Here is a 19301-nt window from a genome sequence, read left to right as displayed (position 1 = left end):
AAATCTTCAAATGCAACTCAAGAGTCCAAGAAAAGGAGAGGTACTTTACCTGGTCTTTCATGGTTTTCCCTAAATCTTTAACATCTTTCATGTTAATAGCATTCTTCCCTCCCTTCTCCTTTCCCTTCTTCTTGTTCTTCTTTTTGAACAAGCATTTCTTACAGAGACAAAAGCAGCAGGTAAGGATTAATAGGACTGCAACTATGGCTATGGCTATTAAGGCCCAAGGTGGCACTGGAAGAGAAAAAGAGACACACACAAAAAGAAGGTGGTAAACTGTTAGTAGGGTTAAATTTAGAAACAAGCACATTTCTCTCACAGCTAAGCCTTTTTCAATGAAAATGCTTTGCAGAAACACATGAAATCCTTTCTAAAATATCCTGTCATGAATTGTATATCTCTCCCAACTGAGCATTTGCACACACAACACCAATTTAACACATCGATCTATTTACATGCCTGGTGACACATATCAAACTCACTTGCAGCTATTTTGATTAACCAACCATCTGAAAACAATATGTCCAAAATATTTACACTGCGCAAATCTGTAAAATGCTCGGTACATTTAGGCAATTACTTGCTTCTTTTTTTAATTGTCTCCCCAACCCACCTGGCATTGTGGCTGAATCGGGTGGTACTGACTGGGAATTTCCCTTTTCCGGAACGGCATCCGATCCAAGCGGTCAGTTTGAATGAACAGCCCTTTTCCTCTGCCAACTGCTGTACTTGACAGACTCACAGACTCCTCGCAACAGATGCAGGTCAAGGTCACCAGTAAAGACTGACCAAGGACAAAGGACTGACCAATCCAAGGGCATTTGCCCTATTTGTCATCGTGCTCTAGTGCAAGCAAAGTTTCAGTACATAGCTATATTCTTACCTACACTTTCATATAAAGAAAAGCATATGATCCATTTAATCATTCAGTCCAGGGTGCTGGACATGGCTGAAGCATGAATAAATAACAGAGAACACTTTCTATGATAAAATGGTCTTGTTAAAGATCAGAATTTTTGGAAAAAAGGAATTAAGATGACACTTTAAGTACTCCAGAAGGGAATAATCTTCATACAAATCAGCTTTAATGACCACTGATCCCCACATTTAACCAGAACACCTGACAAAACTTTAAATCTTGTAAACTGTCATTTTCTAAAAATCTCAAAACGCACTGAGTCGATCAGGTCTGCAAGGCACTCTCTCAGTGCATTACCTAAAGGTCTCTAATATGATACAGAGCAAAACCGAAGAGTGAATCAAATTTGACATGTTGATGTCAGTGAATCACAAAAGGGAATGGACAGTATAAATAGAGAAAATGAATTGCTTAAAGGAGCTAAGCAGAGTGTGAAACATGGTCACAGAAACTTCCACTACAAATTACCAGTTCAGGAAGAGGACAAAGCACCTGCACCTTCCTTACTCTAAATTTAATGACCGCATTTCTAACTTTTATTCATGTGTCCTTGTTGACAGATACAAAAATAATGCAGAATAGTTCAACAATAATTTCTGTAATACTTTTGTGTCTCCAAATGTTCATTAAATGCAGCTGCTATAAAAGGGAAGCTGTACCATATGTAGAACAAATGAGAACTGATTACTAAACAAATGAATGTTAAAAGATAAACAGTGAACAGATTAACAGCTGTTTATGGGTTGTATTTTATGGAGTCAGCAGCAGCAATTCTGCAGTTAAAATTGCATTAGATGTGCACTTATCACAACTTAAAATCTGTATTTCATGCATTAATGATTTCACTTCGTCTTCAAATCTGGTGTGGTAACACTTCGTAGCACAACTGACTCTACTACAAATTTTTAATGTTTTTCATCCAGCACTCACAAATGTAAAACCATCGCCTTTCACAGGCAATGTGTGTTCTCAAATTCTAAACTTCACATGTGTACTTAGTCTGTTAGACACTTGGCGTCTAAAATGGCATTCACATAACACTATACTTTATATCTGAGCCAATCTACAGGAGTTATGTCAATATGAAATTAATGCTGTGCCCAAATTTATCAGGTATTTGTTGTACTGCCTTGTTAGCAGTACTTGAAGCATGATGCCAGCAAATATGGGAAGCAGCAAGAATATGGGATAGGGTTCTGCCAGCAGGATGGCACTGTGGGAGGAAAGAGAGGAGGGACACATCAAATGCGGGTAAGCTGGGAGAACCGAGGAATTTTGGAGACAGGGAATGTGGGTGTTAATACGTTATATACATATGCATCCTACAGATGAAAAAGCTTGTGTAGGTAGTGAAATTAGGTGCCTTTGTGATGAAACTATCATGTAAAGTGCTATTCTGGCACTGCTGTCTTGGTTCTCTGGAGCATGAACCATGTTGGGTGCCTTGGGGAGCATTTGAAACATTTGCAGATACCTCAGCTTCTTCTTTATAATGCATTGTCTGCTCTCATCTGTTTGTAATTTAATTTCACCCAACAGCTCTTGTGATGCAATTAAATGATCATCAAATTAATATCTGAGACACCAAGAATTATGCAGAATTCCTTATTTATCTCTTCAAAGAAAATACACTTCCATTTTTATTAAACAAAAGATAAGCAATAAAGGAAAAAAAAAGGGATAACCCAAAATCTTGACATTTCCAAAACAACTTCAACATTCAAGTCTGAATGGATTTTTTTTTTCCCAACAGAAGTGTACTGTCTCTGTCAAGGAGATGGCTCATCCGAGCACTGCCAGACAGATTGCCCAATCACTGGATGTACATGTTAGATTTAAGACAAGTGAAACATACAGTTGTCATTGGCTTTGAAGTGATGTTTGTTTCCTTTCAAAAGCATTATTTAAGTAATTTTAGTTGTTAATCATTTTACAGAATACAGACAAGATTTTCAAAAGTTACTGGACTTCGAGGGTTTTCACATTTGTAGACCCCAGTTCATGATGCTGCCAGAGGAGCCTGAATTCCAGAAAAAGATGAGTTTTTAAAAATTAGTTTTCTATAAAATTGTCTCAAGGTGGACAGGCCAGAATGAAATGACTGAAGTCACTAGTCACTTTGGAATACTCAAGTCCACAGCCATTTATTTTTCAGCCTTTTTACCAATTGTGAATAATATGTACAAAAACCTTACCAAGAGTATATGAGCTTTCCTGGTTTTGCACAGTGGCTTACTTTGGAGAGTCATATTGGTTAATTCCAGTTGGACTTTACCCACACTTATGCAAGCTTTTCAAAGAATTTCATTTTTTCCAATGTTTAAATAGACAACAAAGGTAATCTACAGTTTGAAGACTACCCCCATCTATATTAAACCAGTTCGATCAGGTTCAGTAACACAGTTTGAAACCTCAGGAGGTCTTCAGACATGATCCATTGAACAAAATACCTCTGTGGCAGAGGAAGCAGGGTGGGTGACATGAAAAACACGGATCCTGACCAAGCGCCTGACGCGTCAGGGAGCCAGAAGCTTCTTGTACAACTTGTCTTACCCGGCGCCTGCACAAGGGGGTGCTTTGAAACAACAAACTATGTGAACATGGAAAAGCTATTGGTTTAAGGATGATTAATATGTGTGTAAACTTTCTGGTATTTCAGTGCTATGTCTTTGTTCTGCTCCTGTGGGCAAATACAGAATTCTTATTTTAAAGAAGCTGTCATGAATCGCTATGTGATTTGGTGATTTTAAAGACAAATCTATAGAAGGGGATCTGCTGAGTAGCACAGTTAGTAAATAAGGTTTTGAATAAGTCTTATTGATCCAGTCCAAACAGGGTATGCTCTAGGACTTTACTCAAAAATGCAGGAATGAAGCCTATCTGTAAAAGGAGAGTGAAGAGAAAATGAAATGCATGGCTTACTCCTGAGCAATAGCAGGACACTGAAAAGAGTAAGCTCTAGGAATCTGTTGATAATCAAGGCATTCTGGGTACCGATTTTGCATCCTTCACTCATGCTGAATACCAGTCAGACGTGGATGCAGCTAAAGGAGCTGTGAGCTCTCTCATCCCTCTCTGTTGCTTCCTTCCACTAATGCCAGCCAGGATTGTGTGCATATCGTGGGTCATTTCATGCATTTGTAGCATTTCACAAATACTGCAGCTGTGATGCACTTACATTACCATTTTAGTTTGGGCGTAGGAGTGCATTGATGAGGCATATCTCCAGACCATACCCACCTACCATACTAAGACATGTTATGCTCAGTCTGGGTGGGCACGATGGACTGAATGGGAATATATGCACCTGGAGCTCACCTAATGGTGCTCCAACTGCAAAAGGCACTTGGCCCACGGGAGCAAACCTAAACCAAAGCTTCACCCCCACAAAGTTTGCCTTGTGGGGGCTGGGTCCTCAGGACCAACCACTTCACTCCACTGATTCGCTTCTACTGCACTGCACTAAATATAGCTTGTGTCTCAACCCGTTATTAAATCTTGTTTCACTGAATACACTAGATTCAAAGGAAAGGATGTATTACTGAGTTATTCAATTTAAGAGCTACAAATTATGTCCTTTTATATAAAGATATCCTTACTTGGCCTTACACAAAATGCTTGGAGAGGTACAGGCCTTGGGTCTAAAACTGATGTTCCTGTTAGACAATCTAAAATTATCAAATGCCTCGGAGGACATTTAACTCCAGAGGAAAGACAGTTAAGAGGGAAGTCACAAAATGTGTAACACCATCAAAATGCTACAGTCTGTAAAACAGAATAAAATCCTTCGTCCTAATAATTTTCTTCCCTTTCTGTGTGCAATGTCAGAGGAAACTTTGTTAACTTAGAGCCCAAAGAGAGGGAAGGTCAAGGAAGAACTGAAGAGAGGAGCTGAATTAAAAAGCGAAGACTTCCATACCTAAAAAGCTGTCCACTGACAACTCCCAATTAATCAATTAAGCTGCCCATTTAAACTGTGACAGCAAAGGACTATGAGATGATAGCAGCTTCCACATTATTCTGCAAAGGAAGCCCATGACATGTCGGAATTGATAAATATTAATAATATAGGTTTCAGAGCAGGCGTGATACTTAACAGGAAGCTGCAACTGCCAAATAGTTGTATGTGAAGCGCATATTGCATTCATCTAAAGCTCTGGTAGCCTGAACATGAGAACACTGGCAGTTTTCATTTACTAAACCATAGTTTTACCTTAGCTTTTTGCACTTACAGCTTCTAATCAGGAATCAAACCCCATATATAGCCATATTCAGACTTTCTGTATAGAAAATCCCCAGGGGCCACATTTGCTGGGAAGCAATTTGACTTTCATTAGAAGTTACTTAAAGAAAAGGAAAATGTACTGAGAGCAAGGACCCAGGCAACAGATACCACTATTCAGAGCAGAAGGAGGACAAAGGTGATCAATGCAAAGAAAAGGAAATGCTGATACGTGGTAAAATGACTTGTAAAAGAGGAATATAAAAACTATTAATGCATACTTACAAATACAGATGATTTAAATACTAGCCTTCAGGCTTATACAGCTACCTTTCCGCCCCAAACACTCTTATGTACAATCTCTTTGCTTTAATAGCATGTTTGCAAAATATTATTTTTGCTTTCTTACATTTACCACAGGTTTTTTATGTGGTTCAAGTTCATGATGCTACCTTTGATCCATCACTAGAAGGAACCATTACTAAATATCTTAACGAATTCTCTCATGCTGCCATTTCCCCCTTCTCTATTTTTTGAGCATGTGCAGTTGCATAAGACTATCGCTATGAATATTTTATGGAAGTTACTGAAGCTTTAACTGTGCTAAGAGATGTGTGTTTTGACAGTGAAAGCTCCCCACATACAAAACAATCTGTGAAAGTGCACTGATCAGATGGGCTTCAGTCATTGAATATACTCCTGCCTATAGCTTCTTTGTTAGATATTATCATGCAAAATTATGCAAACTTTGTATGACTGAACGTTCCAGTCTTTGCAAATAAACTGACACTGAATTTAGCAGTAATCCTAGATATGGCTACAAATTTAGCTGAGGTGCTTCGGCTGCATGAGAATCTGATGTGCCTACTGTATGCTTCCAAAGCTGGAAGTCAAAATGCATAAAATGAGTAAAATATTTACCCGAAGATGAACCCACAGGTACTATTGGAATTTGCAGGTCATTTATGTTTATTATTGCTGGTATTAATTCACCTTTTAGGGCATGTCATGGTAAAGCACATGTACCCAACAGATCTTCTTTCTGCAGAGCAGAATGATTTCTGTCTCTGGTGCTCTCTCTCTCTCTCCTTCTTTCCAACATGTTTTGCTCCCTCTCTCCCTCAGCTCCTCACTGCTCAGTCTCATCAGCTCCTCTTTCCCTTGCCTCTCGAGACACGTGGGGGAGAAAACAAGGCAGGGAGTTTCCAGGTGAGACGGGATGGTGAGGCAGCCAGAACAAGGAATCAAAGCTACTGAGATGTGTCCTTCTTGAAGGAAGTACCTCAGAGAGATTGCAAAGGCCTTCAAGCTCAATTGTCAGGTTTCACCTGTACAAGTACTAAAATTAAAATAACTCCTCTGTTAACGTGCCCATTCCCCTCCCTGGATCAAAATGAAACAGAATATGAGCAAAAAGGAGTTAATACAGATCTCTGCTGGCTGTCACTGTCAGTCGGGGCCACTCTCTTGGGTGTGTTTTCAGCTCAACCACCACTGCACAGCCTCTTTGGTGGCCACATGGCTCCCCAGGAAGGTCCCTCCTACGGTCTCCAGTGCCTGGCTGCCTTTCCCAACAGTGCTGTGTTCTTGCAGAGCTGCTGGCTCTCCTCTCACCCCCTCACAGCTCCCAGCCCTCCTGCCGGCTCCTGCCTCTCCTTCCCTCCAGCAAATACAGCTGTTTCTTCCATTGCCCTCTGTGAAAGAATGATATTCCCCCACTTGGCATGCAATGGCCCAGAGGAGGAACGAGCAGCCCAGCTCCCTGCTCCACAGCGTGTCCCTTGTGAAGGACTGCAATGCTGGCCAGTGCGACAAATAAAACAGCCTCCCCTTTCTGGCAAAACCTCTAGGTCACTTACTACAGAAAACAGCATAGGAAAAGGAAAGAATTTGGTGGAAGATGCTTTCGAATCAAGTAGATAATATTTTTAGACTGATGCTTCCTATTAGTTCATATATCTGCTGCCATAAAGCTTTTAAAATAAAATCAATGAATTCAGGCTCTAGATAATTGCCAGAGAAAGCACTGGGCACGCTGAGCAGCTGGGGAAGATGAAGAAAGCTGAAGCCTTCAACCAGACCTGGAAGCCAGACAGGTTTGCTGAAGCCTTTCCAAAAACTGTATGTACCAACACCAGCTGAGGCTAAATACTTTCCTGAGAAGGGACAAAACAACCCATGGAGCTAATATTCAACTCTGACGAACAAATCTGTAGAAGCTTGAGATGCCGGTTTTCTATGATGTGGGCAATTATATTCTGTGGTTAAAACATATTTCACTTTTCCTGTGACATATACAATATGTTATACTTCAAAATTCGATTGACAGTCTGAAGGAAAAAAAAGTTAAAAAAAAAAAAAAGTCGTGCAACTTCCTCTGACTTGGAACTGGAATTTTCAAAGGGACAAAATACTCCAGTCATATCAATCCCAGAACTCAAAAACCAAGAAAATAAGAGTCAAAAGTAATGAAATTGATGGGAAAAAAAACCAATTATGCCTATATAGATTTGATTTTCTTATCTGATTTCATTCATTGTATGCAATGAACACTGGTTTTGTTTTATCTTCTTTCTCAGTTTTTGAACACTTGGAAATGTTATTATGTCACATTTTCAAGGTTTGCCCTGCAAATATGAGGGCCAGGGTTGTATTTAAATTTTCAAAACAATAATCACATTTCTTGCACACCAGAATTAGCTATGCATAGTACATGTTAAATGTTTTAAGTTCCAAAACTAGGTAAAAACCCCATTGCCAAGGCAGGAAAAGCTAATTTGGAACATTTAAAAATAAATATTAATAAAATATGCAGGGGAAAAAAAGGGGTAGAAAAAAGGAACTGATTTGTGATTTCTGACAAGATGAACTTAAAGAAACTATATGTCTAGGTAAGCCAATGGTCTGTTAACATATAGAAGCTTAACACAGGATGCTATTACACAAGAGCTTAGGGTTTAAAGGAGAACAGCTACTGTAAAAGAATTAACAACCATTGGAGTAATACACTAAATTCCCACTGAAAATAATAACCAGCTTTATTCCTTACTGAGATTTAATATTAATTTAGAAGGTCTCAAATAAAAATGGCTCATATATAGCACTTTTCATCAGTAGATCACAGAGTGTCTGTAAGGAGATAGGTAATAATAGCTGAACTGCAGAGATGCAGATGTTGATACACACAGAACAAAATTACTTTGGCTAGCATCATATAGAAGGCACCATGGGAGCATTTGTCTACATTACTGACTGGTGTGGTGCACAGGAAACAACAGGGGCTTCGTTTGCTGCAAGCGTTTTTCCAGGACCACAAGTCCCAGCAGCAAAGGTCATGTCAGCTGCAGGTCCTAGGCATGCACCCTGTAAGTGTAGGGAGCTAAGTGCTGGAGGATGCCATGTGCATGTTGCAAGCAAGTGAACCGGAGAGCAGCCTGGGCAGCAGTGCCAACCTCAGATCCCACCAGAGGAGGCACCCCAAGCCCCACCCTGGGGTGTGTGCACACTGGTGGCTCCCAGTACTACAGAGGTAATGAAAACTCACACCCAGAAGGAACCCCTCCAGCACACTAAATCACTAGCATCGAGCACCCTGTGTAACACCAGAGCCAAGCATACATCAGAGGTGGCCGGGGTCCCAGCGCCAGCCAGGCCCCTCAAGGCTGTAATCTCTCTGACACATCTCACTGGCACCTCAGCTACTGCACAGTGCCAGGAGCCTCGTTCAGCCCTTAGGGCACCTCCTTCACTCTGCTTCTTCCCAAGCAGCAAGTCAGAGGACCACCTCCAGGTTTTCTGCATGGCTGTTTCATACAATACAGTGATGCTGCTGAAAAGGAGGACTGAAACATGGTGGTTCCCACCCCGGTGTGAAAGAGTGACTGTCAGCAGGGTAATTACTGACCCACGGAGAGTGTAATGACGTGCTGTGCTCTGAAAATGTTCCAGGCTTGCAGTGTTTAGGACCTTAAAACTTCATTTTGTTTACCACCATAGAGCTGTTAAGCATAAACAAAGAGACTTAAGCTTCATTTGTCATGATGTGCCACTTCGACATAAAGCTTTAAAAACATTTTTTTTTCCCTGACTCCTGCCACTTTACTATCTAGCCAGGAAGATTGTATCCAGAGTCCATACACTCAAACAAAGCCTGAAATACGGGATAGCACAGAGTAAATCGAATTTACTCCTCATACATACCAAACTGATAAACTTATCAATTGAAACAACGCTCCTATACCTCAGCTTTGTTGCCAGTTCAGATTTTCATCTTCCACCTTATTAAAAATTTTGGTGAAATTCTCAGTGAAATTTACTGTCTCTCTCTCCATGTGAAATAAGACCAAATGTCAAAATGTTAAGTACTTTTAACTTGGAAATAATCAACCCCTTTCTGTTCATAAAAAGTATGACACCATATCCCTTAGGACTTGATCTTTTGCCTCTATCCATTACACAGCCCAGTAGAGTCATATTATTGACTTTGAACAGATACTAAGGAGGTTCGTATATCTGGTTTTATCCAGGCCTTGAAAAGGCCTGGGATGAACATATTTTTCCTCCTCTGATAGGTAAGATATAGACAGGTGAAAAAACAGTCATCTACAGCATAGAATGTTTTACATATATATTTATATACATATGCATTATATCTGCTATCCAGTTATTAAAAAAACAGATGTATTCTGCTGTTAAGAATTGTGGGAACAGTTAATTTCTAAAATGGATTAATACTTTCAGACATAAAAGCCATTGTTGTTTTTCATTTTTAAAATCACTTCAACAGGAAAGCATTTGCATGCTTAAGTATGGTAAGTAGTGAGAAAAGCTAATTTCTAATAGGTTTGGGAACCCTTCCATATCTTCAATGTCCAGAATAATGTAAAAAAAAAATTAATTGCATAGCTGTAGTAGTGATAAATCAATTATAAAAGCAATCAAGGAGCAAACAAAAAACAATCTCCTTCTTCCAGCTAGAATTAAAGCTTTGTTTTAAAATTTTTACTGTATGTTAGGCCAACTGCAGGTACGTAGGCAGTAACTGCTCATATAAGAAGTCATATTTCTTTTTGTGACAGAAATGTAACTGTAAAAGCGTATTTCTTTTGCTGGGCAATAGTGTATACCCAGTGAAATCAACTGAATATCTGCATTTCTTGATCTGTTATTTTATATGTACAGATATACATTGAACAAGATTCTTTCATTAAATATTATCATTATTAATAGATACTCATTTGTGTGTGGGTAGTGCCTAAAGGCACTGACTCAGAAGAAATGCCTCACCAGATTAGACAGAGCACACAGATGAAATAAAAAGACAGTCTCGCCTGAGAGGCTTTACAGTGTAAGGTCCCAAGCCTGTGTGGTGGGTATGTGCACATCTCGGTCTAACTGACTGCTCACAAGAGCTGTGCTCTTGTCCAACCATCAGCCTGCAAGAACGCACCAGGCTTGTACATGACCAGATCCAACCTGTCCAAGCATATCACCTAGCACTCCCATGTCCACAACCCTTGCTCAGTACCCCCTCTATCACCTCAACAAGATCCTCCTAGGATCCTGCCCACCTAGGGCACGAATGCCCTCTTTCTGGAGGGAACCCAGAACGCCAGCCTGGCACCTCCACAGCTCACCAGTAGCCAAGGTTATGGCTAAGACTGAGCCCTGAAACAAAAGACACAGAAAAAGAAGAGACTCTCTTAGGCCGGGACCCTCCGGCCCAAGCCAATTGGCCTGAGCCAATTGTGTTATCAAGGCAATAGTAGTTTGCCTCAGATAAAACAGATTTCAACCATGCCTCTTTCTGGTCTTCCAGGTGGCGGCTTTTAATAGGAATGCCCAAATTAAAAATGCTGTACATTCAATAACACTTCAGGCCACACGGTCTTGCCTGTGACCTCCCCTCCTTCCCAGAAAGCATACCCAGCACTTGAGCTCCTGAGGCACCTCAGGACTATGCTCATGTTAGAACTGATTTTGGAGATAATCCAAAAAAGGTCCTAAGAAGACTCTTCTGAGACAGAGTATCAGTGGTAAAACATGAGAAAGCAAGCTTTCTTTAAGGTGAATAGTCATTTATGAAGCCTTCATCAATGTGCTTCTAGACCTGCAATCAAAACATGCACACTCTGACAATGTTAATTCAGACCTAAAGCTAATAAAACTTGTTTTTTTCCCATAAACGATTTTATGTCATGCACTTCCACACTGAACCCTCAGTGTGAGATGATATTCCCTAACCCTAGTCAGCATGACTGAAATAGCCCACATGGTCTATCATCTGTTTCTAGGGTGTTTGTAACACAAGAAATGGCCCTATAATACTTCTGTGCAGTTGCTGCAGCCACGATCAGCATGAGCTGCGCATGTGTTCACAGCGATCGTAAATAAGATACACTTTGTTGGTCCAGTGTCCTCTCAAATCTGGTTGCAAGTGAATGCTAGGATTGCTAGGTAATCCTGGTCTTGGTGCATGGCCAGAAATGCCTGATTGGGTGCACCATAGGCAGGCAAGGGCTCATATCATGTGTAGGTCATAGAGCGCAGCAGAGCAGGGTGCAGGAGTTGCGACTGCGCTGTTCCACACCCGGGTGGCTCTGCATACCTTGGTGGAACTCAGCAAGCCTGGATGTGGTTGTATCTGTGCATTTTTCCAAGGGGCCTCAAACTGTGCATTGATGCAGTTGTGCAAGGGTATGCAGGAGAGCATTCTGGCAGGCACCTCTGTCCTTGCTATGGTACTCTGCTCAGCTCAGGAAAGGGCAGAGAGTAAACCATCCATGCTGCAAATGTTTTGGAACATTATATGGGTGGCACTGGTTTGTGGGACTGGGGGCATAATGGTGTGGGCTGTGCTGCACTAGTACATGAAGCACACCTGGCAGGCCAGGGCAGCTAGGTTTGCTGTTCTGCACTGTATAGTCTGCCAAGCTGCCTGAGGGGTGTGCGCTGAAGGACCAAATGGTGCCAGGCTTGCCCCAGGCATTCAAACTAAAATGTTTTCATGACCTCTGTCTGTTAAGCAGAGGTGCTGGCCAGGTTATTTATAATGGCTTTGCAAGTTTCAAGGGAATAGGTACCAACAGCCCAGCTATCCCAAGCCTCACCTCAGTGTTGGGAGGGAAAGAGAGACCCAGTCCTCACCTCTGCATGCCTCACCTCTGCCTCCACAAGCACCACACAAGGTAACTCCCTTGCTTCTTCCCTGCCAAGCCAAACCTCCCAAGAAAGCACCACTGGCATGAATGTGCACAACAGCTTCTGCAGCAGTCTGCTCTGTTCTGCCAGCACACAGCTGTCACTATGAAGCTGTGTATCAGAAACTATTACAAAGATACAGTTTTGTGGAATCTGTACATTATTAGACACTTACACTGCTAATACGGAAAAAAGAAATTTAATTTGATTATTCATCGACTGTATACGACTCAAATCCCTTGGACAAAATGTTTTCCTGCTATTTAAAAATATAGCAGGCTTTGACTTTTCTCTTTTTAAGTGTTCAGTTTTATTTTAAAAGACTGAAGCAAAGAATGTAAATATGGGTTGTGCCCTTGCCTAGTATTTTGACCTCCTTTATTCTGCAAGAAGCTATCAAGGATACAGCCTACATATCAGTACTGGCCGTTGTAGGAAGAAATCCATTTTCAAGGTACAGTTAAGGTTAATAGCCGTGTTGCTCTTCTTTTTCAGAAGCTCATTTAGCAGCACTATTATGATGAGGATGATGATGATGATTGATTACTAACTTCTGCCTTTTTGCACAAAAAGCACCATTCCTGATTGGCTAACTATAAATGCTGTAATGATCATTAACTTTGTTGCAGGAACCACTGCCAAAGTGATAAATAGATTTGGTTTACATTAGCTACCAGCCTAAAAGCATCATTTGACCTCATTAATAGATCTAATCAAATCTGGAGTTATGCTCCCTAAGAAGGAAGACTCTCCTTTTTAGGACAAGAACTCCGAGGCTTTTTTCTGATGTCCATAAATACAAAAGTTGAAATTTTGTTCCACTGAGGTAAGATCACAATTCTCTCCAAAACGCTTTGTGCATATGCTAGACATTCAAGTTTTCCTTACTTCTTGTTCAGCCTGGAAGAAGTTAAATCTGCTCCTAGGAGGCATTAAAAGCTACCCATACAAGCTCAGGGAAGCTGTGTTTTATGGAGAACTGGTCAGCTGGCTGAAGAACAACAACCTTTGCATATGTATGTCTGGAATTTTTTGTTAGTATGTTGAAATCTACATGAAAATTATATGGCTCACGTACAGATTTCTCTTCAGGTCTGTGGAATGAAAAAGCTGCAGACTGCGTTTGATCTCTGAATCCACATTTCCTACATACTACCTGCAAATTGGTTCTCATTTCCTTTATCTTTACTTCTGTAAGGTACAACTATAACACACTCCTTACTGCTGCTGTGCTTCTCACTTTGCCTACCTATCAATGTTAGAAGTTATTAATTTAGCACACCAGGAATGTGTTTTCTCTCACATTGTGCTTCAGTCTTCTGCTAATTAACCTCAATAATTAATTTACAGAAGCTGTAGTCAGACCCTACCTATATTCAAGCTAGGCCATGAGTGTGTGTTACAGCTGTAACCCAAAGTTGATAGTTTTAGTTTAAGGGATGATGTGGACTTGAAAGAAGCCTGGAAAGGACTGTTTTATAAGCACACATATCCTGAAGAACAGCACAAAATGTTCTTGTATGGTGTGGATTAATACGGGCAGTTTGTCCCAATGCTTTCTTTGTCCCAATAATCTTATTGGCTATCAGCAAAAGTAACTACTATCAGTTTGTCTCTTAAGACAGCAACTCTCCCTAAAAAACTCATCTAGTACTTTTATCTCCCTTTTTTTTTTAAACCTGACTTAAAAGTAGAGGTGAAGTATGACTCTGCAAGCTTTGGGACAGAGGAGGAACCATGAAAAAGAAGGTTCTTTTCATCAACTTCTGTATTTTATTTGGTTATTGTTGCTTATTCTAAAATTTAGCAATGTTGAGAATGGGAACCAGAAATCTGTCCTCCCTGCTTATTTCAGCCTATCGTTTGAATTATTTACTACACAATGCCATGACTTCAACGTCAGTTAGAAGTGCTGTCATACATTAGAGCTTCCAGCTTGATGAGACTTAATCTAAGTCTCTCCATTTCCTGGAGGAGCACTCCAACTTTCAGATTAATATATAAAAAGTAGCGAGCTGTGCTACCAGCATAGTATCAGAAGTCCCAGCCTTGTTCTACTCCTACCTCCCTTCCCCAAAAAGAAGGGCTGTAGGCATCTGTCCTTCAAAGGGGAATTTTCATTCCCCAGTGTTAAGCGGACAAGTGAATCAGTCTGCTGTTCTGAGATGTGCTAGGGGTTTCAGATGGAAACCCTCCATTTTAAACCCCTGTATCTGGCTTGCTGCTGGACAGCCAGTCTGGGGGGCTTTTCATCGTTCTGAGACTCCGTGACTCCCACCTGTGCTGAGTTTGAAGTCCAGCCATGTAATACTGAATGCAGTAATTTGAGAACTGCAAGCTGTTCTCAAATTTTATCAGTCATTTTTCTGGATATGACAGAAAGAGATAAATCCCCTCTCAGTACCAAAGTCCACCTTTGATTATCTGCAGTAGGTGTCAGTTTTGCCTTACGCTGCCCACATGAAAACCAGACACATTCTAGGCACTTACATCCCTTATGGGATCTAATTGTATGAGCTCAATTCACAGAAAGAACATCCTTTTCCTCCACCTCCTTCTGTAGTGTCCTATTGGGACTGAGATTGATCCTACAGCTATGTCCAGGCCAGACTTTCTCCACTAAGTGAAGCATTCCTGTAAGGGTATATTGAAAACAAAATGCTGAAATTTCACCAGCTTCTCCTATTAATTGTGAAGAGAATAGGAAGCGGAACCTTATGCCAGCTCTGAAAATCAAGCATTAGACATTCTTGTTTGACTTTGCTGCAGTAAATGATCATCAAGACCTGACTCAAAAGTTCTAGACTAGACTTGGATGTGCAGTCCTGTGGTTGACACCACTCCATGTTCATTGCTTTTCATCTATGAATTGCTTTCTGAGTGACAATTTGCTAATTGGCATAGTCAGAGAAAAGTATTAATTTCATTTTGAAGAAGGAAAGCCCGGACAGGATGACCTGTGACTTTCTTTCAGGATCACAAAGAATGTCACTACAACTTGAGAGTGGTCAATCTAACCCCATGCCCAGTGTATGTTTCTCTCCTCAGACTGGCATATTTCCATTCTAGGAATATTTTGCTCCAGATTTTTAAGTCAACCTTAGCAGCTGTTCTACATGGACACATTTTCTTATTGCTATTTAACAACCAGCACATCCCCTCGTTGCTCAAAAGTGCATCCCACTTATTAAAATCATTTAATTAAAATCTATTATTCTCATTGGATTAATTTGATTGCTACCGATCACAAAGGCTGAAAAAAATGATCAAATCTTAAAATTGAAAGTACACAGCAGAGTTCTTGCTTCTGTCCCTATTTAAATACAACTGAACCTGAAGTGATTAACCCCAAGTTTCACCAGAATAAAGAAACAGAAATTAAAAGGAAATGCTGTAACTAAGCATAGGAAAAATAATCACTTCAGGAATTAAAATTCAGGGTTAAAGGCTCATTCTGCTGAAATAATGGCCATGGTTCTGATGATTTCTGTCCAGCAAGGATCCTGTCCCTGGTTTCCAACTCCTCTTGCAAGTACTCTGACATTAACTAAAGAAGCAGCTGTGCTCTCTCCTAATAAGAACTTTGCAATAGCTCGACAATTCTTTCAAACCTGTAGCATCACCAGTAATGAACAATTAATCCTCCGTCTCCTCAGAACTGAGTTAAGCTCAGAACAGAAAGGGAGAAGCAGAAAAAGAAAATGGACTCTGTGAAGCATGAAGAAATAAAAATGAAAAGATCATAAAGAAAACAAACATTAAGGGTAGAAGAGCAATCAATAAAGTCCAAAGCTTGCAAAGATTGTCTTGGAAAATAAGTACTCTAAAGGAATTTAAATAAGTATAAATGGAATTCTCAGAAAGATTTATTTAAGAGTGAATTAATTCTTCAGTGCAATTTCCTTTTTTCTTCCCTTGCCTGACTGTCTCTTAGGCTACTTCACTTTCTGCATATGGTGCCACATGACAATAACAACACGTCAATCTCTAAGTTATATATGTTCTTCCATAGTGATTATTCCAGCAAGCAAAAGGTTAACACAATTACATGAATGCCAATGAGACGGTGGTTTGTTATGGGCTGAAAGTGCCTCAAAACAGACTAATGGTGATACACAGATGCAACTCCGCATCTGCAGTCTAATTAAAACTAATCTAACTAAATATGGTGCATCCGTAAAGCAACTTGAGCGCTGCAAAGAACACACAGAATTCCTTTTATAGTTGGAAAGAGCTTCCAAGAGCCAGTGTGTCTGCCATTTCACTTTATTTGGAGCCACTTCAATAGCAGGTGAGTAATCGGCAAATAAATTCTCTGTAGCTCTTTTGGATTTGTTCATTCACAGAAGCAGAAGCAGTGATAATGTATCCACAGATACATTACAACAGCAACAGAGCCCACATCAACGGGGGGAGGTAATGTCCTTTTGTTAGGCAAAATGATACAGTCGGAAAAAAGAAAAAAGCTTCGAGCTCTAAGTCATCCTTCAGCCTCACTTATTGAGGCAGAACTCAACTACAAAATAACATTTTTGCAGATGCGTTACGTTACTGACATGAGTTGTCCACAGCAAAATCAGGCATGATCAAAACCTTGTCTTGTCAAGTGTTTTCTTTGAAAATATTCTTAAGACTGAATCCCTTTTTTTTCCCTGTCAAATATAAATTCCACAGACTTCGTATTCAGTATGAAAACTTACTGCTCTCAAGTGATTCCAGCACTGAGAACTAAAACAGCCATGAGGTAATAAAATAATGTGTACAACTCTCTACCCAGCATACAGTATACAGACTGTGAGACCAATATAAAAGAATAAATTCCAGTGTTTTACCTTTTTTCTTTCCCTCTCAAAAATTTAGGTAGGAAACTTCATGTTTGAAAACTGTCTTAAAATGCTTAAATCAGCAACTCTCAGATGAAAGAAGGTCAAAGGAGGACAAATCTTGATGAAAAGTTCATCACAACATAATTCCATGACGTATTACAGCAGACAAAGATACTCTGCATATTCCCACCTTAGAGAAATAGTCTCAACTGTCTTGATCCTGTTGCAACCTAAAATAACTATAGTTGCAGAAAGCCGAAGATATGAAGATATGGTGCTTGGCAGGAGTGTGAATCCATGTAGGGTAAAAAGGGTCTCCAGATCTCATTGTTTTTCTTCTTTCTTCCTTTCTCAAGGCTCACCAGATTGCTAAAATGCTGAATTCCAATATGTCATTGACTCTGTGGGACAGGCATGGCTTTACACCCCTTGGAAATTCTCCACACCAGGCCACACTGCGTGTTAGAGGAGATTCATGGAATGAGAGCATGCAAGAACTATACCGTAGATATGACACTCTCCTAGGAGGCCAGCAAATTGACTGTTCCTACTGTTTTAGATTAAATATTCACTGTATGAAAAACTGAAATAGGCTTGAGAGTAGAGCTCTGGAGACTTCTCCCTCCTTGGTTGGCACCCTAACCAGTGAGCTATTTAACCCACATAAGCCAGAACCTAAGCCACTTCTCCCACAGAACAACGTTCCCAAGTCCTTGCATCTCCCATGGAGGATTTCTGTATCAGCCTTGGTGAGAAGGATGTGTGATGCATTCTCCATGCAGTCTAACCTATAGCTCATAGGCTCTTTCTCTCTCTTCTCTGTGGGGTGAGATACATGGGTTTAAACCTGTTTAGGCTGAGTAAGATGCAAGCCATGTTCTTCCTCCTCTCATGATAGTGCTTTAACAACTATCCTTATTACATAACAAAATTGGTGACAACACTATCAGCATTTCCCTTTCCTTCTTTAGCCCTGCTGTAGTCCCATGAGTTCCAAGAATAAAAATTCAATCTTCAAGTAAAAGAGCAATAGATAAGAAAGATAAATCCCGTAGTGAAAATTGGGTCTGCTGTTTGAAAAAGGGTATGTAGAGGGGTCTATCATCAAAAAGAAATCACAAATGTTGAAAATTCTCAAAATTGTCCTATTAAAGTAATTTTCTTTGCTGCCTGTTGTTTCTAGGCAAGTAGAGCTCCGATTTGAGTTCTTTCAGTTGTAAATAGTTCCATTAGTTTCAGCAAAACTATGCTGAACAATGTTTGTAGGATTATGTCTTGAGGTGAACTTACTAATACAGAGGAAAAAAACACTGCATGTTTTTGACAACATTCCTTTAACCTAGGAAAGATAAGTGTGGTGATTCATGGAAAAGGAGTATTTTGGTAAGTCATAACTAATTTTCAAATGAAATGTCAGTCTGAAATTGCTAATCAAATAGTAATTTTCATGGTATTTTTCTATATGCTGGTGTGAAATTTACTCCATTGCAGAAGCTTGCAAAAGGCATCTTTCATAATTCAAAACCTATATTAAGGTGAGGTTTATGTGCTGCACAAGCTGTCACAGAAGCCCATGCAGCAGATGAATATCCCCCTTTGTGAATATGTGCACTGATGGTTAACAGTACTGTGCATTACACTAAAAAGCCTTAGGCTAACAGAGACTTCAAAAAACTGTGTTTTTTTTCTCCTAAATATGTAACATGAAGAAAAGTTCAAAATGAAAAGCATTTAACTTTATATGAGACAAATTTTATGCAGATCTAGATTTTATTGATGGTGTATTTTATCGCATTATCATACATTTCCTAAGGAATGAAAAGGGTACTGTCAAATATGTTGTTATTTTTACATTATAATTTGATTTCAGTGCAATTTGGAGCTTTTACAGTGGGGTACAAACATGTGGCAGTATATACATTGCATTAAGAACATTGCATTTACTTGTTTTGCTCTTTATTATGTATTATTTATTTAATAATTAGTCCTTATTTATTTATTGTTTGTGTTTTTATTTATTATCTTTACTATAGCTCTTATATTACTTTGATCACACTTCTCTCCTACGTTCACTCAATATATAGTACTCATAAGAGAAACTGCTTTTGTAATGTGTAAAGGCCTTATTATGGCT

General features: G+C 39.8%; 1 protein-coding gene across 4 annotated transcripts in view; it reads right to left on the bottom strand.

Annotated features, from left to right (window-relative positions):
- SYT1 (synaptotagmin 1) overlaps positions 1-19301 on the bottom strand; it is a 362867-nt gene that overhangs the window by 101683 nt on the left and 241883 nt on the right. For all 4 annotated transcript variants that reach the window (XM_064450060.1, XM_064450045.1, XM_064450067.1 and 1 more), the window contains one exon: positions 50-234. In XM_064450060.1, coding sequence (XP_064306130.1) covers positions 50-234 — 185 coding nt within the window. The remainder of the gene's footprint in view (positions 1-49; positions 235-19301) is intronic.

Source organism: Phalacrocorax carbo, chromosome 1 (genome assembly GCF_963921805.1).
Source record: "Phalacrocorax carbo chromosome 1, bPhaCar2.1, whole genome shotgun sequence".
Classification (NCBI taxonomy): domain Eukaryota; kingdom Metazoa; phylum Chordata; class Aves; order Suliformes; family Phalacrocoracidae; genus Phalacrocorax; species Phalacrocorax carbo.
This window is presented reverse-complemented; position numbering and strand designations above follow the sequence as displayed.